The sequence below is a fragment of the Naegleria gruberi genome (assembly GCF_000004985.1).
Source record: "Naegleria gruberi genomic scaffold NAEGRscaffold_19, whole genome shotgun sequence".
Classification (NCBI taxonomy): Eukaryota; Heterolobosea; class Eutetramitea; order Acrasida; family Naegleriidae; genus Naegleria; species Naegleria gruberi.
Window position 1 is genome coordinate 274,978 of NW_003163308.1, and position 19,893 is coordinate 294,870.

The 19,893-nt window shown below is 34.3% G+C and overlaps 8 protein-coding genes across 8 annotated transcripts in view; 4 read left to right on the plus strand and 4 right to left on the minus strand.

Moving 5' to 3' along the window:
- Nucleotides 1-2,601, minus strand: part of NAEGRDRAFT_79458 (ANK domain-containing protein) — a gene marked incomplete at its 5' end in the record, with an annotated part of 3,564 nt that extends 963 nt beyond the window's left edge. Inside the window, 3 exons of the mRNA XM_002678161.1 lie at nucleotides 152-965; nucleotides 1,004-1,198; nucleotides 1,329-2,601. Of these exons, the coding sequence (XP_002678207.1) occupies nucleotides 152-965; nucleotides 1,004-1,198; nucleotides 1,329-2,601 (2,282 nt within the window). The remainder of the gene's footprint in view (nucleotides 1-151; nucleotides 966-1,003; nucleotides 1,199-1,328) is intronic.
- Nucleotides 2,602-2,897: 296 nt separating this feature from the next.
- Nucleotides 2,898-5,470, plus strand: NAEGRDRAFT_79459 (uncharacterized protein; the record flags this gene model as incomplete). The annotated part of the gene is made up of 6 exons (XM_002678052.1): nucleotides 2,898-2,987; nucleotides 3,094-3,165; nucleotides 3,208-3,394; nucleotides 3,449-3,606; nucleotides 3,668-3,694; nucleotides 3,738-5,470. 6 exons carry the CDS (start codon nucleotides 2,898-2,900, stop codon nucleotides 5,460-5,462), a joined length of 2,259 nt encoding a protein of 752 aa, XP_002678098.1. The 3' UTR covers nucleotides 5,463-5,470.
- A 1,008-nt stretch (nucleotides 5,471-6,478) lies between these two features.
- NAEGRDRAFT_66666 (uncharacterized protein) lies at nucleotides 6,479-8,029 on the plus strand (the record flags this gene model as incomplete). The annotated part of the gene is made up of 1 exon (XM_002678053.1): nucleotides 6,479-8,029. One exon carries the CDS (start codon nucleotides 6,479-6,481, stop codon nucleotides 8,027-8,029), a length of 1,551 nt encoding a protein of 516 aa, XP_002678099.1.
- Nucleotides 8,030-8,259: 230 nt separating this feature from the next.
- NAEGRDRAFT_79460 (uncharacterized protein) lies at nucleotides 8,260-10,731 on the minus strand (the record flags this gene model as incomplete). Its single annotated transcript, XM_002678162.1, has 2 exons — nucleotides 8,260-9,950; nucleotides 9,996-10,731. The coding sequence occupies 2 exons, from the start codon at nucleotides 10,729-10,731 to the stop codon at nucleotides 8,260-8,262; spliced, it is 2,427 nt and encodes an 808-aa protein (XP_002678208.1).
- Nucleotides 10,732-10,978: 247 nt separating this feature from the next.
- NAEGRDRAFT_48493 (uncharacterized protein) lies at nucleotides 10,979-12,073 on the minus strand (the record flags this gene model as incomplete). Its single annotated transcript, XM_002678163.1, has 1 exon — nucleotides 10,979-12,073. The coding sequence occupies one exon, from the start codon at nucleotides 12,071-12,073 to the stop codon at nucleotides 10,979-10,981; it is 1,095 nt and encodes a 364-aa protein (XP_002678209.1).
- A 1,207-nt stretch (nucleotides 12,074-13,280) lies between these two features.
- On the minus strand, nucleotides 13,281-13,658 carry NAEGRDRAFT_66669 (uncharacterized protein; the record flags this gene model as incomplete). Its single annotated transcript, XM_002678164.1, has 1 exon — nucleotides 13,281-13,658. One exon carries the CDS (start codon nucleotides 13,656-13,658, stop codon nucleotides 13,281-13,283), a length of 378 nt encoding a protein of 125 aa, XP_002678210.1.
- A 497-nt stretch (nucleotides 13,659-14,155) lies between these two features.
- NAEGRDRAFT_66670 (uncharacterized protein) lies at nucleotides 14,156-16,465 on the plus strand (the record flags this gene model as incomplete). Its single annotated transcript, XM_002678054.1, has 1 exon — nucleotides 14,156-16,465. The coding sequence occupies one exon, from the start codon at nucleotides 14,156-14,158 to the stop codon at nucleotides 16,463-16,465; it is 2,310 nt and encodes a 769-aa protein (XP_002678100.1).
- A 246-nt stretch (nucleotides 16,466-16,711) lies between these two features.
- NAEGRDRAFT_79461 (INCENP protein) lies at nucleotides 16,712-19,853 on the plus strand (the record flags this gene model as incomplete). The annotated part of the gene is made up of 1 exon (XM_002678055.1): nucleotides 16,712-19,853. One exon carries the CDS (start codon nucleotides 16,712-16,714, stop codon nucleotides 19,766-19,768), a length of 3,057 nt encoding a protein of 1,018 aa, XP_002678101.1. The 3' UTR covers nucleotides 19,769-19,853.
- Nucleotides 19,854-19,893: the final 40 nt, after the last annotated feature.

A 19,893-nucleotide genomic window follows, 5' to 3' on the forward strand; every position in this document is an offset into this window, starting at 1 on the left:
ACCCAGGCATCATTCACTGTCGATTGTAGAGTTTCATTGCATTTGAAATGTGAGAAGAGAGAACATCATTAGTTATCACTGTTGCAAAAATTCTGTGTCTTGAGAACAATGAATTTATTGTGAAAGTTCATTAAGGTAGGGAAAGACATACTTGTGGAATGGCTGATGTCTTTTGAGGTAATCTAATGGAGTTTCTCCATTGATATCTTTTGCTTGAACGTCGACATTGTATTTGAGGAGGAGAGGAATGAGACACCATCTTGTGGCTATCATGCAGATTTGATGGAGAGGAGTGATTCCTTCATTGTCAGCAATATGAATCAAGAGAGGCTGTTTTTCAATAATGGTAACAATTGAATCACTGGTAATTCTTTGATTTTCAATTGCAAAATGGAGTGCAGTGGCTGATAGAATCTTTGTTGATTTGACTTTTAGCGATTTTTCCAACAAGCTCTCAGGAGGTAAATAATTCAGAATGTATGAGAATGCAACACCATCCATACCATCACACATGATATTTACCAAGTTTGTTTGGAAATGTTGATCAGCATAGAAACCGTATTGGAAAGGTTTGAATAATTCAACCTTCTCCTCAGGAGAGCAGTGTTCGCAAAGGAAGGCCATTAATCTACAATTCTTATTGGTATTAATAATGGTGGCCAGGTTTGTTTTCAATTTTGGAATATCTAATTTACACAGATTTTGTTTTAATAAACGTGACCAGTGATCCAACAATACTTGTCCAAAATCAGGTCCCAAACATGAGAAAATTTGTACTACTTGGTTTGAGATATCCCACCCACTATGAATTAATAGAGCTACATTTTTCTCTGATAAATTTTGGGTACTACTCAAGAAAAGCTCACCATTATGATAAGTATTACAGAGATAGATAAAATATTGTAATATAGCAAACTTTCTAGGAGTAGAAACAAAATTGGCCAATTGGTCATCGATATTTAAAACTACATGAAATAAGATATCGCTAAGAATAAATACTTACTGGCTGGAGGATATCTGGTGAGGACAAAAGTGGCAATATCTTTCATAGTTTCAATAGAGCATTGGCCTTCATTGGAAACAATACTGAATAATCCTTTTGTTGAATACCATGGATTGTTAGACTTTTGGATATCTGACATGTTGATTGAAGAAATATAAATGCTACGCTCTGATGTTGGGATATCTTGCACTTTTTCTGAATTTACATAGATATTATGATTTGGAAAGGTTGCAAACAATATAGGCAATCTCTGTTGTGTCCACAATCACCTTAAGGAATATGGTTTTCACACTTGAAAGCTTTGCCAACATTGCAAAAGTATTACCAATCACTGAAAGTCTTTCGAAATAGGTAACTGTAACACTCTCCAAACTTTCCAGAGTTTCTTCGTGAACATAATTAATAAAGAACATCATATTTCTGCCTCCCTCATACATATCATAACATTCCATTTCTAATCTTTCAATCTTGTTCAATTTGGAAACAATTTCAGCTAAGAGGAGTGGGCTACTCATATCTGAAACGCAAATTTTGAGGGCTTTTACATAATCATTCATATTATCATTTGTCATTTCAGCCATTTCAAGTTCTTCATCTGTATCCTCGTCCATATTCTGAAAAGTTTGGCACACTTCATAGTAGGATAGTGCCGAGTGTATCTCTCTTCTTGTAGTGCTTTGGGTTCCTTCCAATGTTTTCCATGTACTTACTGGTGAAGATTCCTTTTTGAATTTAGGTTTGAAATTCCCTACTGTTGTATACAACTCTTCAACAAGATTCTTCTCAATGGCCTCTAGTTCATCTAAATTCATTGAATTTAAATCAATTTTATCATCAACAGATGTTGTATCATTTTGAGTATCTGAATCATCTTGCATTTCTCTAAATTCAGGATAGATTGGATCCTTAAGTGGTTTCTGTGTGTCTGGTGTTGGAAGGTTGAAGAATTTATAATCAGTACTCTTTTCATCCAAATACTTATTCTGCATTTCTAATAAATATTTAATGACCTTCACTCTATACGAATATAATATAGGAGAAATAGAGTTGAGGAAAACTGTAAGATCAAGAGTTTCATCCTTCATTCTTTTAAACATTGATTGTTCTAAATGATTTCTTACCGATTGTGAAACCAATCGATGTTTGATGTATGTGAAAAACCATGGATCCCTTACGGAGATGGTTTTTCTAATAGCACCTCTCTTATCATAATATGTAGCTCCACCATAAACATTAGAGTAGGTTGGAATGAAGGAAATAATTTCAATCTTCACATCCAGTGGCAAAACTGTCAATGTTGATGCCGTAATATTTTGATCATCAGCATTATTATTGACAGAAGAATGATTTTGTAAAAGATCCTTCAATATCCACAATCTTGCTACCTTCAAACAATCTCTGTACGGAGAGAATTTAGTTTGAATATCAAGCTTATCCTCCTGAACAACATTTTGCAAGGAATTCTTCATGGTGGCCATGCAATTTCTTTGGATGAGCTTTTCCATCAATTCTCTATTCTCCTGAATACCTAGCAAATTATGCCTTGGTGTGCCTGGTCCTCCTGTTGACTTTCTAGCTGTCTGTCTTGTTCTTGCCATTTTTTTCAAAGTGAATAATCAGCAACAAGGTAATGATGACTACATTTTTTGATATTAATTTTTTGTAGTGTTACGATTTTTTTCGTTTCCTCCAATACCTTGAAATTCTTACCTTGAAACAATATATTAAATAATATTGTTAATATTTAATTGAAGAAAAGAAAACCTTACAAGAAGAATCATCATTTTGAACTTAAATTTAGAAGAGTGATGCTCCTTCCATTTATCTTCTATTGGTAAGTCATTAAAAGAAAAAGCCTCCATTAGCAGAATCCTCACAAAATTCACATTAAAAAATGTACAATACCCAACAACAATCTTCCCCGCAACAACCAAGACTTTCATCAAAGGTTGAATTGCACATTTCATGCAGAGGATTGAAGAATGTGAGTTGTTTATGTGAAGATTTGCAATTTAATAATTATTCGTTAATTTGTGATGATTTTGTTGATTTTATTAAATGATCATCTAATGATGATTTTATTAAATAAGATGGATTTACTTTCAAAGTCAGATCCAAAGGTTTTAGTTTATGCAGGATTTCCTCCGAATAATCCACAATACGTAAGTAAATAATTAGAAATTTCTAGAAATATTATTGGAAAGGCTTGGAAATTATTGGGCGAAACTGAATGCATCAAGGATAATTTAAATCCAAACTTTTCAACTACTTTTACAGTTGAATATTGTTTTGAAGAACTTCAACACTTGAAATTCTGTGTCTATGATATTGATAATAATACTGCCACATTATCGGATGATGATTTTATTGGAGAGACAACTACAACACTAGGTGAGTATTGAAATCTTAAGAGTTTAGATACCAATTTATTGAATTAAAATACAGGTGAAATTTGTGGAGCTAAAGGACAAAAATTAATTAAACATCTCTATGCCAAGGGTTCAAAGGTTTCAAGAGGTACCATCATTGTAACTGCCGAGGAAGTTAATTCAAATGCCACTGATGATGTGGAAATTGCCTTGGCAGGTGTTACACTTCCAAAGGTATGTGTTAAATAATTTCACAGAAACTTATTCTACAATTTATTATTTAATCTTACAATAGATGGATTTTTTTGGAAAGGCAGATCCAGTACGTAATTAGTTATTAGCAGATTTATCTAACATTTGTCAAGTTTTATGTTGTACAAAAAGCATCTGAAAGTGGTCAATTCCTTTCAGTTTATCAATCTGAAACCATCATGAATAATTTAAATCCAATTTGGAAGCCAATGCGAATTTCTTGTGCCAAATTGTGTAATGGAGATTATCATAGAAGTTTGAAAATTTCTGTATACGATTGGAATAAGCACTCTGCTCCAGATTTTATCGGAGAGGTTGAAACTAATTTGGATGCTCTTCTTAAGGCTAGTGTTTCTCTTAAACTACAAAATCCAGCAAAGAAAAAGGGAAATCATGGCGATCTTATTGTCAAGTCCTCCAAGATTACTAAAAATCCAACCTTCTTGGAATTTTTGGCAGGTGGAATGAAAATGAACATGTTGGTTGCAGTTGACTTTACTGCTTCAAATGGTCAACCAGAATTACCTCAATCTTTGCACTACAATAGACAAGGACAAATGAACCAATACGAACAAGCTATTAGATCTGTTGGACAAATTATTTCTGACTATGATAGCGACAAATTGTTCCCATCTTTTGGTTATGGAGGATATTTACCAAATGGTATTACATCACACTGCTTTGCTTTGAATGGTAATCCACAAAAACCAGAATGTTTTCAAGTTGACGGAATTCTTCAAAGTTATAGACAAGCACTGTATACCGTAAAACTTTCAGGACCAACTCATTTTGCTCAAATTATCAAAACAGCCTGTCAATATGCTTCTGTTCCAATAAGTCAATCAAACCAAGAATATTTTGTCTTGCTCATTTGTACTGATGGTATGATTAATGATATGCAGGAAACTATTGATCAAATAATTGAAGGATCAGGACTCCCACTTTCAATTATTATTGTTGGTGTTGGTGCAGCTGATTTCAGCTCTATGGAAACACTGGATGGCGATAATGCTGCCCTCAGATCTGGCCGTACTGGAAGAACAGCTCTTCGTGATATTGTCCAATTTGTACCATTTAACAAATTTGCATCAATGCCATTTACTGCTCTCAGTAAGGAAGTTCTTGCTGAAATTCCAACCCAAGTAACTCAATTCATGAAAATGAAAAATTTAATGCCAAACCAAAGAGTAGTTATTCAGGAATATGTTCCACCTGAACCAAGCACTCCATCCACCACAACTACTCAAATGTATCCAAGCAATGATCCACCAAGAGAAAGAAGTATGTCAGAAAGTTTCAATCCAAATACTTCCAATTCCAATCTTAATTCCATTCCAAACCAAGTTCCACAACAAGGTATTCCACAACAACAAGTTCCACCAACTTATGGAGTTCCTCCTCAACAAGGTGGTTATCCACAACAGGGTTATCCTCAACAACCAACTGGTCAACCTCAACAATATCCTCAACAACAAGGTGGTTATCCAATGCAACCTCAACAATTTGGTGGATATCCTCAACAGCCTGTTGGTGGACAACCTCAACAATTTGGTCAACAAGTTCCACCTCAACAATATGGCCAAATCCCTCCTCAACAATACAGTCAAGTCCCTCCACAACAAGGTTACCCACAACAAGGTGGATATCCACAACAGGGTTATCCTCAACAACCAACTGGTCAACCTCAACAATTTGGTCAACAAGTCCCTCCACAACAATATGGCCAAATCCCTCCTCAACAATACAGTCAAGTCCCTCCACAACAAGGCTATCCTCAACAAGTCCCACGTAATCCTCAACAACCTGAAAATCCAACCATCCCTCAATACAAAATTTAATTTATTGTACTTTATTTACCAATTCCTTTCATTTCTATCGAATACATATGTCAATTTGAACCAATTTATGTACTGCAATAAAATCAGCTTTGATTCAAACATAGAAATAAAGAAAGGTTTCACCTGTCTGTTGATTACTAGTGATACAATGCACCAAATATGATGATTGCTTCAAGCCGCTCCAATATTTTTTTGATGAACTTTTAAATCTCCATTTGAACTTGTTCAATGTAATTTTCATTAAGGAGTGCCAAGCTATTTATTCATGTATAATACCTCAACTAAGTGTAAGACAAATCACTAGTAGGATATTGTTTTTCTTGAATACTATTTTGATAATATTATCATCATATAATTAATCTCAAAATTTGTCTTGTTTCCATATAGGGCAATAAATACTCTTAGTGGAGTGGTTTGATTAATTATACATCCTAAAAATTATAAAATCTCCTATTAAGGACGTTTTTTCAGTTAATTTCTATCTTCACTTTGCGCAACAAGCACCATTATTTAATAACCCTCTCAAATAAATTAGATCTATAAATTCAACCACCACTCGCAGAGTATTTGTGTTCAATGATTACGGAAAAGTTTTTAAACAAACGAAGATGAAGGTAACGCCCGCAGGAAGTAATCATTTTAATAATAACACTCAATCATCATCATCCTTTCTCAGTCGACTCTCTTATATGAGAGCCTTTGAGGAAGCAATTCCAAACCAAACAGCAGGAGGGCTGTTCAACACAGGAAGAGGATATTGCATCGATTCAATATGTTCCATCAAGGCTTTTGTTATTATGTTTTTAGTTTTGACAATATTCATCACTTGCGTTGTGATTTGGATTATTATCATGGTTTTAATATCATCACAGGTGGAAATAACAATGGCAATCGCCTCAATAATTGTGTGGTGTACATTTGTTGTATCGATCACAATCTTCTCTATACTATTAGCAGTGGGGGTACACTTTTTGATAAAAAAGCCACTATTTGTACTAACAAGACAACTTGGTACCATGAAATCACTCCGATTTGATGCAATCCAAAAACTTTCCTCAATTCTCTATGAATTCATACCACTCTATGTGGCCTTTAATGAATTGAATAATTTAATGAAGGATATAAGGCCCTTCATTCCAGAATCCATTACAAGACAATCTGATGAAGAAGTACTGGACTTGGATGAAGAAGAACGGAGAAACAAGCAAATGATCGAAATGAGAAAGAAATTAATGCCAATTGCTAAGAAAATTGCAGCTCAACAGAAACCAATTACAAAGGTAATAACGGTACAGAAATCAAAATCGAGAGTTGATTTGAACACTCTCAAACCAAACATTAATGAGCAAAAGACAAACGAACAAAAACCAGTTGAATCAATAACTCCACAACAAAAACCACAACAACAAACGCCAATGGCAAGTTCATTATTGGATCCAAACTTGGAGGAGAGGCCAAACTCTGCAGTGGACAAATTAAGGAACGCAGTTTCCAAGGCAGTTGCCAAAGCAACAAAACCAAGAATCGAAGGTTCTCTCTCTTTGCAAATCAATGTCAACCTTCATGATAATATGTCTGAAGTTAGTAGTGTCTTTAATTCTTCAAGAGAGTTTGGCTCCAACTTGGGAAGTGGATTTTCACCTGAATTTAAAAAAAATTTTGGGTTAGGGTTGACTTCACACATTACAACAATAATTATTATTCAATTTAGAAACTTTGACGGAAAGAGTTATCCAAATACTGCAGATTTATTGTCAGTATTTACATTGCTTTTCCAAAAAGTCCAAAGCGTTAGCAGGCAATTCAGAGGAAGAACGGCTATCATCACTCCAAAGGTTCTCATGATCAGTTTTGAAGTTGGTAAAAACGCGGAAAGAAATGCCTTACTATGTGCTCTTCAATTAGAAAAACAAATGCAATCAGTCAATACACAGCTCACAGAACAGGTAAATCTTCCCCCAGTAGAATTTGGAATTGGTGTTTCGAGGTCTGAATGTTTGGTGGGTAATATTGGTACGGCTGCTGTGAGATATTCTGCATTGATTGGAGCTTGTTCAAGCAATGCATTGCGATTAGCTGCTCTGTGTGCATACTTTGGTACTTCAATTCTTACCGATGAGTCGCTAACGCTTGCTCTTAACATTGGTTTCATTACACGTGCTGTCCACTTTATGCACAAGAAATCAATCCTTGATGAAAAATTGTGCCTCGATGATGATGATGTGAATAAGCAAACAATTTTTCAATTGTTGGGCGAGAGAAAGATTTTGGATGATGAATGGTTTTACGAAATTCAACAACAAGAACAAAATAACTTGTATAAGGAATTCGATCAAGCATTTGAATTATTGAGAGGAGATGTTAACATGACCTTGTTGAAAGAAATATGTGGAGTGTTTGAAGCCTATTCAAGTAAGCATCCAACTGATAAGGTTGTTTCATTGCTTTATGCTCAATTATCAAAATATTTACAATATGATGCTGAAGAAGTTGTGGAAGCAATAAGAGCCTTTAGTTTAGAAAAGACCGATATCCCACTTCACACTGATCCATCATTCATTCTTTAAGTTGTTGTATGTGACAGGTAGCTACCAAGTACTTTGCAATCACAACCGTTTTATTCAATGATATTAAAACAAAGAGCCGATCCAAAAACAGAGTTCTAACAAAAAAGCAGAAGTTAAACTAATGAAAATAGCTTGGGACAAACTTCTAATACTGAAATTCATCAAATATTTTGAGGAAGATAGTGAAATTATAAATGATTTTACTTCAAAATTTAATTTATTGTTTAAATTTACAATCCTTCATTTCTATCGAGATACATGTCGAGCTGATCTAATTGATCATCAGTAGCAAATTCTGACAGAACCATATCTACCATTTTGAAATTTCCAGCTACAGCATCTATGATTGGCTGGTTGGTTTGAATGAATGTATCTTCCAAATATAATTTTCTTAGTGTGTGATTTTGTTTTACAATCTTTACAATAGAGTCCACAGATTCGTCGTCAATACGTGCATTAAAACTCAAATCTAACTCTTGAAGGCAAGTATTTTCGAGAATTGCATTCGATAACTCTTCAACATCATCGTTTGAAATATTCTTGTTTTGTAAATTTACAGATTTGAGCATTGGGTTATTCTTTTTCAATTCCTCACAAATAACTCTAACATTACCATCCTTAATCAGTCTTTGAAGAATGATCATTTGTTGTCTTTCCTTTTCCTTTCTGAGCTTTTCAGCTGCTTCTTGTTCTAAACGTAATTGAGCCTCTTCACGTTTCTTCTTTTCTGTGACTTCAATTTGTTTGATTTGTTCATCCATCTTCTCTACCTCTGACTTTGGCAGGTAGATTGGATAAATATTCTTTATACGTTCCTTCATGAGTTCAATTTCGTAAGGTTGTAAGAATTTCTCTGGATCTTTTTGTTTTTCAATGAGAAAGTTCAGGCTCGAGTTGAATTCTGTTCTCTTTGAGGATTGATTATGATTCAAATCTTTAGCTTGCTTCAATTCAGTCTTGAGCATGGAAACAAGTGACATTTTAGATTCTACAGATTTGATCCACTCTCCTAATTTTCCAGATTCATTCATTTCGGACATGAGATTGGCAAATTGTTGGGATAGTCTTTCCTTTTCATCATCGAGCTCCTGTTTTGCTCTTCTATCTTCTTCTTCTTCTTGTAAACGTTGGAGACGAATCCTTTCTTCAACTTCCTTCTTTTTGGCTTCTTCGATTCTTTCCCTTTCCAATCTATTTTCTTCTTCAATTCTTTCCAATTCTTTTTGTTTTCTTAATTCTTCTGCCTTTTCCAATTCAGCTTGTTCTTGTTCTCTCTTCAATGCAGCTTCTTGTTCCAATTTACGTTGTTGTAACATTAGTGACGAGTCAGATTGCTGAGAGGATTGATCTCTGGCAGATTTTTTAGAACGTGTGGAATCCAAATCAGAATCAGATTCATCCATGAGCATTTTCATCTTTTCTTCCAATTCCTTCTTCTTTCTCAATCTTTCCTCAATTTCTCTTTGATGTTCCTCTTCACGTTCCTTATCTTCTTGTTCAGATTTAGCTTTCAATTTTTGGTAGAGGGACATTTGTGAATCGGAAAATCCTGGAACGTTTAAACCAGGCACTGGGGAGTGAGTACTATCTGTCACAGATGCACTATCTGTCGAATGAGTATGATGATGAACTGTTGAAGCATTATTTGTAGATTCAGATGTCATTGAATCAGTATCCTCGTGTGTTGATTCATCTGTTGCAGTATGACTGTTATGAGTAGTTTCCTCTTCGTGTGTTGTTGAAATATTATTGGCTGTTGGGGTTGGACTGTTATCATTAACAATTTTTGAAAGGAGTTGTGGATCTTCTGGTGCTCCAGAGAATAAACTATTTCCTCTCTTTCTTTCAAGATTTTTCAAATCTGCCACAAATTTACCAAAATCTTTGTTTTTCTGAATTTGTGTTTCTCTTGTGTAGGCATCTAATTACGAATTATTAGAAATTTACATTATTCGAAACAACATACCCTTATAGAATTTTAACAATAATTTAGCATCTTCATCACCATTCAGGGCCATATTTTGAACATCCATTGCCAAGGTATAGGATTTTCTTCCACTTCTTCTTCTGAGAGCAACTCTTTCCTCACTTATACCTCTCTCATGATGTGCTTCGGCAGCAGTTGATTCTCCACCAACACCAACACTGCCTGGTTGTGATTTACTCACTTCAGACAAATCCAATTTTCCCAACGAATTTCCACCCATCAAAATTGCATGTGATTTAGAACCCTGTTGATGTGTTGCTGTTTCAAATGATGAATTAATATCACCATCATCCGAATCAGAATCTTCATCCATCTGTGAGTCCTTTCTCTTGAAAAAGTCAAAGATACTCTTTCTACGTTTCTGATGTCTTCTTCTATTGGTATTTCTACTTGGTGAGGAATTATTGGATGATGATGTTGCTGCTGAAGTATTATTCGAAACATCTCCCTGTGAGTGATTCAATGATGAGGAATTTGCTGTTGAAACAGCAACATGATGTTGTTGACTGTGAGAACCAGCAATTGTATTACTTCTTGGCGTTTTACTGCTGCTTGGTATTTCGGAGGATGATATTTCAGAGGAGGAATTGTGAATGACTGGAGAGGTTGTGGTTGTTGTATTGGAACGTGGTGAAGCTATGAAAGCAACAGATTTTCTTCTGTCTTTTTCATTGGTGACTTCCTTCTTTTTGAATAGTGACTTGATGCCAACCATTTTTAAGTAGTGTACTAGGCTGTTATGGAGAGAGCTAGTGAAGAGGGTTGGCAGGTGAAGGTTTGTTTTTTTATTTTTTTTATTTTGAAGATAAGTTTGATTGGTTGACAAGTACCTCAGATGGTGTGCATTGAAGTAAATGGGGTATTCGATAACTTTTTAGGGTCATTAAGAGTGCCATGGATTCGAATCAGTTATTCGATACAATATAGGAATGTTCTGTTAATAAATGTGTAATGTTAAAAATTTAATTCATTCTTACGAGATTGGAATCAACAAGGAAAACTTTACAAATGAGGGGACCTTGGATTGTGTAGGCAATCTTTTTGTAAGGACGCCAACGAAGACCAACAGAATGTTTACCTTGAGGGAGCTTGGCAGTAACGTAAGAAATTGGTTGTGTGAAGGCAAACTCCAATCTTGAAATTTTGACTTCTGACATTTCTACAAATTCAATACCTGAAAGAGCTGGGTGTGGTTTTTGGTTGACTCCATCCAAGACAATTACATAATCACCACAAGAGTCTGCAATATAATATTCAATTAATAAATTTCCTTCTCTTGGTACATCAATTTCAACAATTGATGATGGAATAACTTGCATTTCTTCAATTCCTGGATTTGCAGTAAAAAGTGGTTGATTGGTATTCTTCACATGGAGAGCAAGTAATTGAATTCCATTAATATTACTAGTAGATGAAGGAGTAATTGTTGGTTGTTGAAGAGAAGGAATAATTGGATTAATTACTGGTGATTGTTGTTCTTTAACAATTGGAATAATTGGTTGTTTTTGTTTTTCAATAGCAGATCCTAATTCTTCCAATCGAAGATGACAAGCAGTAATCAAATCATCCAATCTATAAAAACGAGCCTCGGATTTTAATCTGAGTAATTGTTTTACAGTCAAATTATTAATACTAAGTTCAGGAACCTTACTATATCTAACCCAATCCAAAATTGCTTCAAATAATTCACCATTCAAATCAACAAATAAATTTCCTGTTTCATCATATCCGAAATAATCACCAAATGGAAAACTTTTATCATTAGATTGATTGATAGATTGAATTGTTTGGAATGGGTTTGATTGTGTTGTTGTATTTGGTTTTCTACTCTTTAACGTTGGAATATTATTCAATTCTTTAAATATTGGGATGGATTTTAAAGTCTTGATGGTGGTTACAAATTTTCTTCCACCAACATTGATCTCTACTGATTCACCCGAAGGTTGAATAGATGACGGTGATGAGGAAGAAGGTGGTTGTTGAAGAGGTTGAATAGTTGGTTGTGGTTGATGTGATGGTACAATAGGATTAAAACGCTGAAGATTGAAAGGATCCATTTTTTTTAATTATAATTTTATAAAAGATAATTTTCATCATCTAACTTTGAAAAGCAAACTCTTATTATTAATCCTTGTGCTGTTTTGAGAACTATTGGCCATGTTACATTGATGAGTTAGTTTATAAAGATGACTTTACAAAAAAAATGTCAAGACTTGATCAATTGCCTGTAGAGGTTATGGATGAAATTGTTAATTTTCTGGCTGATTCCAATAGTGATGTAATTAATTTTTCATCATGCAGAAAGTCTATCAGAGAGGAATTACTTGAATCAAATGTATTGGTAATTTCATTGAAAATTTCTTCCGATATTAGAAAGGTGGGGAATATGAATTTGAAAAGATTGAAAGCAATAGAAAAGAAGAAGAATCAAGCAAGCAAAGAATATGAGATTAAACAAGAGGAGAAGGAAACTAAAAAGAGAAAATTTGATGAATATATTACACAAGATAAGGAAAATCAATATATAACTCGCTATAACAAGGAAGAGGATAGAGAACCACTCGTCCAAATTAAAAAGGCCTTCTCATTAATAGATTACCGTAAACGAGAATCTAATACAGCATTTCCAGGGTATGAGTTTGAGAAATTACTAATTACTCAAACTCAGAATAATATGAATGTCTCTAAAATATTTACAAAGAAAATTGATGCAATTATTGAAACTCAAGATATCAAGAAATATTGGACTCGTCTACTGAAAGACTATTTTTATTTTGAATGTGGAGAGGAGAATTGTAAAATTATTGTTAACTGTGTTTTTCAAAAGGTTGAATATACTTCTTGGACCTTTAGGAAGGTGTATGATACCTATCCAAGCTTTGTCATTCATAAGGGAAAATTTAACATTGAATCGGATAATTTTTCATTTAAATCACAGGAAAATGAGGAAAGTAAGTTTCAATTTAGCATATTTCTTAAATTTTTATCAGAAGGAGGAAGTTGGCGATTATACAACAATTCAGACTTATTACTTGATTCAGAAGAGTTGGGAGATATCCAAATCGAAATTGAAAAGGTTGACGCTTTAAAAAGAAGAATATTTGGAGAGGATGTAAACAAAATTAAGGATCACATATTTTTGATTATACTGCTATCCTTACTCGGTTTTAGATACACTGAGAGCAGGCAATCTATCACTTTTTTGAAACGAAAATAATCTCACTTTATTTATCACATTGTTATCACTCAATCGAGAATGGCTATTTAACAATATCTATAACCGCCATATCCACCATAGTATGGAACACCATAACCATATCCTCCATAATATGGAACACCATAGCCATAACCACCATAATATGGAGCTGAATAAGCACTTCCGTAATTGGTGCCATAACTAGATGGACCAGTGTAATAAGATCCATAACTTGAATATGGTGAATAGTTGACTGCACTGATTTGATTGGAATAAGCTTGAGTATTTTGAGCATATTGATTGTAACTACCACCTGTTACTCCATAGTTTTGACCAGCACCACCATAAGAACCATAATTGTTTCCATAATTATTGCTGTATTGACAGTTGGCAAATGCAAGACACAATACGAGGGCAATGAGACAGCTGCACAATGTTTTAATCATTTTTAGATGTTTTTGTTTTGATTTGTTGATAAAGTCTCAGATAATTGTTGGGTATTTAAATGAATTTCCATATTGCATACCATATTTTGAGTTGGATTTGGAAAGTTTTTATTTTAGGAAATTCAACAGTTTTGAAAATCCACTTTTCTAAACTTGACGAATAACCATTTACATCTTTGCTGATTGAAATTGAGTGTCCAGTCAATATCAATTAAGATTTTTGAATAAACTCTTTGAAATAAGTACAAACGATGCTATGGGGAAACTGTAGTTAACATTCAGACCTTAGGTATAGAAGATTACAAAAAAAATTCATGATCCTATTCATGAATGCATTTCGAATTACCTTACAATCTTTTCAACTCAGAAACTAAAAGTTCATCAAGAGGAACAATATCAATACATGCTATTTCACACAAGTTTTTGAGGTTCTTTTTTATTGTTTTTCAAGAAGGCCCAAAAACAGACTCAAGCTTTAATTTTTCAAAAAGGAAAAAATGTTGCCATCATCAGATAGTAACACATCAACAGCTACTACTGCGCAAAATGGTGTGAGTAGTGATGGTGATTGTTGTTATTATTCAAATAATGTTGGATCATTTGGAGAAATGTATTACCGATTGTTAAAAAGGTTTCGGGATGAAGAAATGGATGGCAAATATGAAAAGGATCATAACATTTTGATTACAGCTGATTCTTTATTGCATGCTTTTCATTATAGTTACAAATCGATATTGGAGTCTATTGAAGTGCAAATATTATTTCCAAAATGTAAACATTTATTTACCAAGTTATTTAAAAGTATGAAGGAAACTTTGATTAAACATAAATTTTCGGACTTTGCTAATCCTTCTCCTCACTCCCTGTTGAATGGATTTGAGTTGGAACCAAGACCTATTGGTCTTATAGAGCAAGGATTATATGATTTGGATTTTTTCATAACACTTTCCACATCTCTCATTCATGGAAAGGTTGAGGATTCATATTTTATGCAGAATAGACATAATGTACATTATTTATTTGAATTAATTCATAGAAGATGCGAACTTGGAAATGATTTCAGTTCATCATGCTGTTTATTTACAATTTTCGGAGAGAAGAGGTTTTTGGAATTTAGACTCTATCAACCAAATTGGTTTTACATTAGGGATTACATGAATAATTACTTTAAATTATTGAGTTGGTGTAATAATACATTTATGGACATTACAAACATTCAACAATTTACACTCATTTTGTTGGTGTGGCTTTTAGTTGAAGAATCTAAAACTCTTGGTTGTGAATATTCTCAAATTGAACATTGCTACAAGAATATGATTGGAATCTCAGATTCTGCCAATTGTGATGATATCACTACTACTTTGAGAGAATATTTCAATATGACTGAATCTGGTACGGAAAAGATTGCAGAAAAGCTTTACTACACTCTTACTCTTCCTGAAAATGAAAAGGCCATAAGAGAAATTCAGCAATTTGTAATTAAGAAGAATATTGGGCTGAATCAAATTTCTAATGCCAATTTAAAATCACCAAAAGAAGGAGTTGGTCACAAGGATGAATTTACATTTTGCTTTTTTGGAAGAAAGTTCACTTTGGATTCATTCATATTCCATAATGTTACATTTGACAGACTTAAAGATGAAGAAAATATGAGATATCTTCCTAGAGTTATTCCAACAATTTTAGATGTTGGATACACATTTTTAGATTCTCCTGTTGCTGAGGAAATTTTAAAGAACACTGATCCATATCATGACATTGTGCTTGACAAGTTGAATGAACTCAAAACCAGTATTAATGAGTACAATTCCCATCCAAGCATTCATAATATATGGCTTGATACTTTGAAAGGGTTATCGACTATTTCACCATTGTTCCAAAAGGTGGAAAAGTATACCGCCAAAGTGTTAATAACCCAATTTTCAAGCTTTTCTCATCTCAAATATGACTCTTCACTATTTGCAAAGCAGCACATTGAAACAGATATTGAGCTTATGGTAAATAAGGAAGTATTTGATATTGATACCGAAGCATCAGAATATGTGGATATTGGATTTCTTGTTGAGGGAAGCACCACTTTCTTCACAAAATTTGTTGCATTAGTAACTTTTGTCAGAGATTTACTTCAAAATGATGTTCAATTTAGCTCAATGCCCATCAGCTCAGAATCTGTGAAATTCTATAACAATTTCATCTCAACCCTGTCAGTGCTAGCTGAAATTAATAGGAAACAAACTGAGACTGGAGAAAAGTTGACTGAACAAGAAACGTCGTTTTTATCCAACATGATATTTGCAAAGAAGGATCCAAAACAATTCAAAACACAAACATTCAAACAAGTGTTGGGTACTACCTCTCAAAACTATTCTGTCAGTGGCTGGTATCCTAACTTGTTTTTCAAAAGAGATGATGCAGGAAGATTCAAACCAATAGTGATTGACATTCACAGATATCCAGATGTTGATAATGGTGTAATCTTGTGGGAGGCAGTTGGTCCCATTCATCTATTTGAAATGTCTCTAAAGGATAAAAAGTTCTTTGGACCAATGTTCTCTCAATTCGAATTCATAACACCATACACCACCAAATTGAATAATGCAACATGGAAGAGTAAGCTCCAACACCCAAATCTTGAATATAACGAGTGGATGAAAATGTTGAGTACTGAAATTTGTTTAGGAAAGAACTTTATTGGATACAGTCATTTGGATCACTTTACATGTGCTGAGTATACTACTGGCTCTCCACCTTCTTCAGGGTCTTCATCCTCTCCAAACTCTCCCAGCACGCCCAATGTTGGTGAATAAAACATCTCTTTACTGAAAAACATAAATTCTTGTCATCTTGGCAATTTATTGGAAGCAAAATTGCACATAACGGTTTTTAAAGTTAAACAAATAGAGCGCCAAAACTTTCAGTTACACATTTTAAAATTCATCTAAATAAAAAAATAGCACCACACGAAACACAAGGTTGTTGCTCTCCTGCTGTAAAAATATCAAAGACTTGATAGTACCCCGACCAACAAGAAGAACATCATCAACAACAGCAAAATGTTAAAACAATTATTAGGAGAAATTGATGGCATTGGAAAGTCATCGATGGATGGTTTACATTCGCTGTTCGAGTCTCAAATGAATGATCTTACCATGAGAGCACAAAATTATAAGGAACAAATAACAAATACATCATCATACTTTTATGCTACTCCATCATTTAAAGTGGGAGTGAAAGGACAATTAAATAGTAACAAGAAACCATTCCCGTTCTCCTTCAATTCTGGCAGTGCAAAGAAGACACCACTCAAGAGTCCTCCACATCTTCATAAAACTCCAATCGGATCACCTCATTCATTTAGAAAACAAACACCTCTTGGTACAAGGAATTTTGATCAGGAACTTAATATTCAACCACACAATGTAACAATATCACAATCACCTCTCTTCAAATTTAAATCACCAATAGCAATGACCTCTGGTGGAAATAAGAAGAAACGAAAGTCTTCTTCCGTATCCAAGAGAAATATGTTATCGCCACCACCAATGATCGATTCAAATGTTGAATTGCCAAAGGAAATTGAATTATATGCACCAATACCTCCTCTTGAATTTGATAAGGATTTGGGTATTGATAAAGATGATGAAATGGACACTGATTCAATTAAGCCAATAGAGCCAGTCTTGATGAGTAAGAAGAATTCAGTGATGAGTGTAGATATGGAACTTGGTGTTGTTACTGCCTTACCTCAACCAGAAAGCAAGCAAGAAATGATTTCATCGCCACCACCTCCACAAACAATTACACTCCTCCAACAATTCCAAGAACCACAACAATTATCATACGAGAGACCACTTCAACCAGTTGTCATTCCACCATCAACAATATTCCAACTTCCAAAGGTCAAAGAAGAACCAATAAGTGATGAAGAAGAAATTGTTGTGAAAAAGAATAGACAACCTAAAAGAAAACCTAAACTTATTGCAGTGCAACAACCAAACAATAACACTACTAATGCTAATGTCAGTGTTTCAACAGTTGCTCAAGAACCACCAAAGGAACCTGAAGTCATTGTTATTGATGATGCTAAATCTGATGTGACAGAACAGTTATCTTGTCTTTTGATTTCTGAAGCATTGAAAGAAAATGAAAAGAATGAACAAGCTCTTGAACAATCAAATATTGTTCCTGTTCATTCATTCATTGTAAAACAAGAAATTGTTGATTCACCTGAAGTGGTCAATAAGACCTTCAATAGAACTTGTTTGGATGAAATGAATATTTCTATGATTCAACCAATCGAAGAAGATAGAAAGCAAACTGAATTCTCATTCCTCTCCAAAACTAAATTATTCCAAGACGCACATGATGAAAGTGATGATAGTATCTTGTGCTTTAGTGCATCAGATGATGATCTTTTTGAAGATGACAAGGAAGAACATGAGAACGATGTTTGTGTCAAAATCAATTTTGCCCCTCCTCCAGTTGTTAATATTTTCGAAAGACAACAATCAGTCCAAATTCCAAATCCGTTCAGTAACTTGAAAAAGACCAATAGTGCAGAGGCAGTTAAGGTCACATCCCTTCAAGAGAAGATTAAATCCTTAAAATCAGAGCCATGCATTCCTTCCATTCACTCAATGATGCAAAAGGCAGATGCAGATAGACCATCTCTTGAACTTTCTGAACCGCCATGCACTCCAACTAGAACTCCTTCCATCTCAGGAGCCATTGAGAAACTTGGACAATTGTCGATTCACAATAAGATTGAAGTAATGTTCTCACCACCAGAGGTTCAACTTTCTCCTCCACCTTTCGACTCTATTCCAGATTTCTCCTCACCAAAGTATTCTTCACTTCAACACATTAAATCTGAGGTTGCCACACCAAGGCAAGTGCAATCCCAAGATGATAACAATGCCCTCACACCAAAGAATGATATGCAATTGAGTACACCTCCAACAACCTCTAATGTCAAAGAGCCACCAACAATATCGCAACATGGCAAGTACAAACCATTTACTCCTAAATTTATGGAACCAAGACCTAATCCTACTGCTTCTTCTGAAATTCCATACGAAGATCCATTTGCTACTTTGAGGAGAGACTCTATCGATATCATTGATGTTGATGAGAATGAACACAAGAGAAAGTTCACCAATAAGGTTTCAACAGAGAGTAATGATCAAAAGAGACTGAAACTCAGCGAAACGAACCGTATTTCAATTTCTTCAGTGTCTTCCTGTTCCTCAATTTCCTCATTCCACAGTAATGCCAGTATTGGAGAGTTAAGCAATCCAGGAGTAGGCAATGTTGTGTCTAACATCTTTACTGGTGTCAAGTCATTTGTTTTCAAAGTTGCACAAAACAAGAATAAGAGCAGTGTTGGTGCCTCAAAGAAGGCAATCAGCAGTTTGAAACTTGCAGAAGCTGCCAAAAAGAAGGAAGAAGATAAGAAGAATGCCAAGAAGGAAAAGTTGGAAAAGCAATTAGCTTTACAAAAGAAAAAGAAAGAACAAGAAGATAAATTAAAGGAAGATGCCAAGAAACAAACTAAACTTGTAAAGACAAATAGTTCCAATAATACTTCCCAAAAGTCCATCGTAGAAGGATTGGCTCTAGCATCTGGTTCACGTTCCAGTAATATTTCAACTTGTTCCAATAGTACCAATTCTCAAACCAATAAGAAGATAATAGGTCCACAAATAGGTCCAATGAACAAACCACAACCACCTAAGAAACAAACAACCCTCACAACAAAGCCACTTACTGCTGTTCCTGAACCTAGAGTTTCCTCATACGATTTGAGTGATGAATATGACAGCTCAGAGGACGATGAAGTTGCTAAGAGAAGAAGACAACATAAGAAGATTCCATCTTGGGCTCAAGGTGAAACCCTCAAGAAGAATATCATTCGTACAACTAAGATTGACCCAGACAGAATATTTGGATCTGTTAGAACCTGTAATCTTGAAGATATTTTCAAGGGAACTACTAACCAAGTTATGATTAATAGATTTAGACAACGTACCTCATCCTCAAATTGGACTGCTGATCACTTTACTCTTGAAGAGGAAGAAGAATACAGAGAAGAAATGGGATTCACCCTTTAAACTTACTAGGAGATTACAATGTAAATATTTGAGATTTTCACAAGTTAATTCTTTGTGATCACTCAATAAAATTTCAATCTTGATCAATTCCTAGAATTAGAATATTTTATTTACAATCACAATAT